Below are 5,682 nucleotides of genomic sequence, written 5' to 3'. Positions count from 1 at the left end.
ACGTCAAAACCGTCTGGTAAGTGTGTTCACAAAAATGTTTAAAACCGTGTACAATTGTTTCCAATAAAAACATATGTCGTTTTAGGGTATTATGTACATGCAACAAGACGTTTATTCCAAAATACTAAGCAACATTATGAACGGCGATAACAAGACTACAAAAATGTATCTTAGGTTGTCCTCTGCTTCGTTTCGAAAAATTGTAACTCACATTCCCATAAAGCGCCACGGATGGTCAGTGGAGTACGAAGTCATTTGCTTAATAAAGTCTTCAAATTATTTATATTGTTCTTACTCACTTCCAGCCTTCGTTGCTGTTGGCGTTCTTTGAACTGAACCAAACATCCTTGTCAATGCGCTTTTCCAGAAGGATTCTGCGTTCTGAACTGCTCCCTGTAAAATAGTATTTTTAATTAAAAAAATACATAACGCCTTTTCATATGTAAATCTGAAATTAAATCTTACAAGTTATATAGCTTTTATTTATTTTTTTTGCCGGCGGGACCATGTTCTTTTATTTCCACTCGCTTTTGTTTTCTTTAATTTATGTTTATACGTGCGTTGTTCGTTTTTCTTCTTGATAATGCTTGCTGTCAAATTTTTCACTAGCCCTGCCGTATCAAACATTTTTATTCACCTCATAGCTGTCAAAAATTTACTATCCAGAGAACTTTTCTATCAATTGGCACAGGCCCTAAACTTATTGATGGAAATGTCTTATTTACGCAACTAAGGGCCGGTTACTCAATGTCTGGTTAGTACTAATCTGCGGTTGAACATCGTTATCGACGTTACCGACTCCCTGTTATATGCATGGAGTCGAAGACGTCGATAACGATGTTTAACCGCAGATTAATGTTAACCAGACATTGAGTAACCGGCCCTTAGTGCAAATTCGGCATTTAACCGTGGTTGCGCATATTTGACATTTCCATCAATTATAGTTTAGAAATAAATGAGACTCATGATTTGATCTGATGCATTTCTGAACGCACCCGTATTTGTAGTGCATTTTGGTTCACCGTCCTAAAATTAGGAGAAATGTCGGTACAGCAGAGCAGCAGCTGCTGGTAGTGCAGTGGAAGAAGCAGAGCATAAAGTTTTTCGGTCCTAGCAATGTGAAATTTTTGGTGAAACAAGTGGAAAAAGAATTTGCTACAATTTAATTACAAATTAAATTATGGTTAAGTAGCCGCGATGAACCGAAAAGCCAAAGAATTGTGAAAATCTATTAGTTTGTGCAAAAAAGTGTGCAAAGTGCTCTAGCTGCAACAAAAGAATAAATGCATTAATTGATAGTACATACATATTTTAGCGCTATAGCTACATACATCTTTGTGGCTCTATTGAAATTCTAGGGCATAAAATCCTCTTAAAATATTCATATGCACATATAAATTATCTAAAAAATGGCGTTGACTGTAGTGAAATATAGAAAACCTGCGGCGGGTGAAAGCAGCGCGTCGGCGGCAGCACCAACACCACATCCTGCGATATTGATAAAAAGTAAATTGCAACCAGAATCGCAGTCGCAACAGCAACAACAACTTGCAAAGGTAAATTGGCCGCGACTCCCAATCACAAAAAGGAACACAGTGGATTTAGGAATGGGAACTGCTAAAGTTTAAAATTAGGAGATTTTTCTTAAATTTTCATTGCTAAAAAATTCTCATCGGAATGAGATTACATATGCATATTTGCATGTTTGCTATTTTTAAAGTCGCGAAAATGCCCTTGCTGAAGTAGCAAAACATGGTTTGAGTCTTTGCTAAGTTCATACGCAACAGAGTTGCCGCTCTACATAAAAGACTATTGATTTTTTTTTTTAATCATACCGGTCGAAATCGTAATTTTTTCTGTAAAGCAAAAGTTTTGACAAAGTGGTAATTGATACGCGATACAATTTTATAACATTGAAATTACTTTTAAGTTTATTTTTGGTAATCTGAGAAATGATATTCCTAAGCAGCTGTTTCGTTGTGTTGGATAGAAAAATTAGTAAACATAACGAATTTTAAATAGCAAGCTAATGAACTTAGCCCCAAGTTTCGGTAAAAACATCAAACAGCTGATTGCAGGCAACCGCCTTTCATACATATTATCAAGCTTGCCACCACGATACATTTTGTTCCAGTCACGACATAGTCTGTCCAAAGAGTAGCAATTTTTATGGATTATAGGGCCCTGTCTCACGATCAATATATATTGATGTGATGCAAATATCGCGATATTTACTGATCATGTAGCATGCAATATTGATGGATCTTGATCTATATCGCAAATTTCTAGATATTTAGAAACGTTGTTCTTGGATTGCAAAACCGTCAATAAATATTGAACGTGTAGCATTTTCAAAACGCGACCCATTTCGTCAGTACATCTACTCTCATAACGCCGACATCGAAAACGTATGCATTCTGATTCGCTCTCGCCGCTTAAAACCATTCAAAACAAATTGAAAATATTTAAATTAACATTGGAAATTGTTGTTGGATTATGGAATGCATTATATCGTCGCTGGAATAATGAAATAGTGTAACATGAAAAGTATAGTTTTCAGAAAAACGAGTTGGAAGTTTTTATAAACCATTACAAACCATACAAATACAATTTCGTTTTTCGGGAATAAATTAGTGAGCCAAAGATATATTTAAGAAAACTAAAGATTTTTCAATGGCTGCGTTTCTTTATACATTCCGGATAATCCCATTTCACAGCCGGAATAAACAGAATGCGTTTGAAATATACGTCAACATATCATCAGGAACGTTCTAAAGAATAAATAAACAAAAAAGTTTATTCCAAACGTTCAGAATGAATAAAGAAATACAGCCAATATATTAAAGGATTGTCTATCCAATGGCGCAATTATCGAATAATAGTGTATGTGGCATTTACACTGTTTCTTTATTCGAGCGACGATATATAAATGATTTGGTAAAAAATTAAAGTATGTTCTTGCGATAAATATTGAAGGTGTAGCATAGCAGGGGGTGGATCATGAAGCATCAATATGGATCACGACACTGGATCGCGATCCGTATTGATCGTGAGACAGGGCACATAATTCAATCGGATTCCAATATGGTTTCCATTTGATTAGATTCGTTAAAAGATTTTGGAAATTTTTCTCCATCCGGCAATCTCAAATATTTTATTCTAAAGTATGGCAACACTGTTTTTTTAACTAAAGGTGTGAAAGAGAACATTATATACCTGAATAGAATTTAATTCACAAATTTCGCTGACAACGCGTTGCATTTTCATTTTTTCACAATCGTGCTAATTCCAGTCTTTTAGCAAGGTGATTATCAGTCATAAAAATATTTGGAATGCAAACACTTTAGCAGAAAATAGTTAATATTTAATATAACAAGAAGGCTAGTTCGTAAGTAGTATTTAAATCTTGTGAAGATATGTGAGGCACTTGGTTAAAAAGCGTGTAACTTGTTGATGGCGCCCATTTGTAAAAGGCGAGGCCATGGCATAAAAAGCATTGAATGATGTTTTATTGAGATTATAAAAACGATACAAATTTGATTGGATAATTTTTGGTGACGCCAAATTTTGATAGCATTTCCTGGGGTAACTGCGCTCAGAGTGTAACAAGTTTTTCTCCTCAATTTCTTGTATAACATATTTGATGCTAACTAGCTTTAATTTCGACTTACAGAAATCTATAATAAAATTGGGAACTGGCACAAATTTGATAATCAATAAAATCCCAGCAACTATAAAGCCTGCAATTATGAAGCGTAGCAGCACATCCTCAATTGGTAAGCTTTTACGATATGATATCTATAGTTTTTATCTACAAGCTCTTACTTTCAGAAACTGCATATAAATCGCCCAAATATTCATTGCAAACTATTGCTAGCGCGGGCACGCCACTCACCAGCTTTCAATGGCAGCAGACTATTGGTGGTCCCGGGGGTACAACTATTACAACTACACCAAGTAAAAAGCAGCAAATTGGCGCTGCCATTAGCTCGCTGCCGCCCAATACAATTATACAGGCGACCGGCGGTGGCTCATCATCGCATAGCAATAATGTCCAAACCAATGGTGGCATTGGTTCCACCATTACATCGGCTAGTAATGCAACCACATTTAATGCGGTCACTTCGCTAGGCACAACCTTGCAGGTGCGTCGTCCCACTTTTGTTATAAAACGGGAGCTACCCAAACGCACTATACGCTGTGTAACGCTTGAATTGATTGAAAAAAATCCATATGTACACTTGGGTGTGCTTTCTAATCGTTTGCCATTGCTGAAGAATGTTATCTGTACTACGGCTGATGTGCCACTACTCGATTGTTATGTCACTCTTAAGAAGCTACGTCAAAATGAGGAATTCGCTTTACTATCCGAATATTTTGAGCTAAGCGAAACTGAAGCTCAGCAGATTTTTGCACGCACCATTGTTAAGTTGGCTCGCTATTTGCGTTATTTGGTGCGTTGGCCCAACAGCAAAAAATACTATGATCGTCATAAAAATTTGCCTTTTGCATTTCGTCCAAATTTATCGCATGTACAGTCGTTGATAGAATGCGTTGAGACGGATATCCAGCAGCAAATTCAAAATGATTGTAGCAATTACAAATTTATTCTAAGCATTACGCCAAATGGTGAGTATAAACATACAGACATGGTATGTACATGTTTTGAACAAATTAAAATAACACAAGTGTTAACCAAATTTTCCACAGGCATTATTTCATACATTTCCGATGCTTTCGTCGGGCATCATGATGATTTGACTATATTCACTGCATCAAATTTTCAAAATGTCATACCGAAATACCTTTCATTGGTCGCCGATCCCGGCAAAGGTATCCGCCGCAAGCGAAAAATGAAGCCCGTATCGACAAACACCAACAACTCTTTGCAATCGACTAGCAATGCTGAAACCGATTCTACAACCGATTCAGCAGATGAGTCAGCAGAAGATATAGAAATAGATGACGATGATGATGGGCAAACACTCAGCCGATATGCCGCATCGCGCGTGGCCGCTGAGTTGGCCTCCCACCAGACAATGAGCATTGTAAATAGCGAATTGACTTCGCGTAAGGTAAAAGACTTCACAATTCCCACGATGCGGGTGCGTGAGCCGGTATGTCGTCTGCAAATACGACACATGATCTACTGTCTGAGAGAATTCAAAATGCTGCAGCCATATGCCATACAGGAGCCAATTATATTTCAATATCTTAATGAGGTATTAACCGTAGCAGCTGCACTCACAAATCTTCAGAGATAGAAGTATGGCGAAAAAATGATTGGAGCGTAGTTAGAATATCGGTTAAACAAGAAAGAAAAGAACGATCCAAATAAATGACAGGCGTCTGCAGGTGAAAGTTTACTGCAACGCTTCTGAATTTACGCTTAATGGTTTAGAGAGAGTAGCTTGTCGAAACGCATGCGTTGATGGAAAAGGTAAAATTAAGTGAATTATTTGAGAAAGCCCAACGCTTTTCAAATTAAGTTTTGGCTTAACGACAAACTTAACTATCTCGCCTCATTAAAAAGAGTTTTATTTTAAGGTATCTAGTTTTTAAACTATTTCTGACGACTGCATTGTACATTTGCAAAATTGTCGATATTCATTATAAAGAAAAATATTGTAATATCAGCGCATATGTTTGCTATCGCTCCTATATTTTCATATACATATTTAA

General features: G+C 36.6%; 1 protein-coding gene and 1 long non-coding RNA gene across 7 annotated transcripts; both read left to right on the top strand.

Moving 5' to 3' along the window:
• Positions 1-6: 6 nt before the first annotated feature.
• LOC108366802 (uncharacterized) lies at positions 7-471 on the top strand. The gene is made up of 2 exons (XR_001848158.1): positions 7-243; positions 306-471. It is a non-coding gene; the product is annotated as an uncharacterized LOC108366802 (long non-coding RNA).
• Positions 472-1,001: 530 nt separating this feature from the next.
• On the top strand, positions 1,002-5,467 carry Camp (Cathelicidin-like antimicrobial protein). Of its 6 annotated transcripts, none has more exons than XM_017621281.1 (4): positions 1,002-1,556; positions 3,674-3,776; positions 3,832-4,629; positions 4,711-5,467. In XM_017621281.1, the coding sequence occupies exons 1-4, from the start codon at positions 1,410-1,412 to the stop codon at positions 5,262-5,264; spliced, it is 1,602 nt and encodes a 533-aa protein (XP_017476770.1). In that variant the 5' UTR covers positions 1,002-1,409; the 3' UTR covers positions 5,265-5,467. The 6 variants fall into 6 exon arrangements, with proteins under 6 accessions (XP_017476770.1, XP_017476771.1, XP_017476772.1 ...); XM_017621282.1 differs by lacking the exon at positions 1,002-1,556 and adding an exon at positions 3,226-3,304; XM_017621283.1 differs by lacking the exon at positions 1,002-1,556 and adding an exon at positions 3,306-3,388.
• Positions 5,468-5,682: the final 215 nt, after the last annotated feature.

Source organism: Rhagoletis zephyria, unplaced genomic scaffold (assembly GCF_001687245.7).
Source record: "Rhagoletis zephyria isolate East Lansing unplaced genomic scaffold, Rhagoletis_zephyria_1.1 Rzeph_scaffold_02405, whole genome shotgun sequence".
Lineage (NCBI taxonomy): Eukaryota > Metazoa > Arthropoda > Insecta > Diptera > Tephritidae > Rhagoletis > Rhagoletis zephyria.
This window is presented reverse-complemented; position numbering and strand designations above follow the sequence as displayed.

Excerpts from the sequence above, each read along its gene's own strand:
- Camp (XM_017621281.1), top strand. The coding sequence starts at position 1,410 with ATGGCGTTGACTGTAGTGAAATATAGAAAACCTGCGGCGGGTGAAAGC. Across the intron at positions 3,777-3,831 it reads TAGCAGCACATCCTCAATTG|AAACTGCATATAAATCGCCC; the intron begins GTAAGCTTTTAC and ends TCTTACTTTCAG. Across the intron at positions 4,630-4,710 it reads TCTAAGCATTACGCCAAATG|GCATTATTTCATACATTTCC; the intron begins GTGAGTATAAAC and ends AATTTTCCACAG.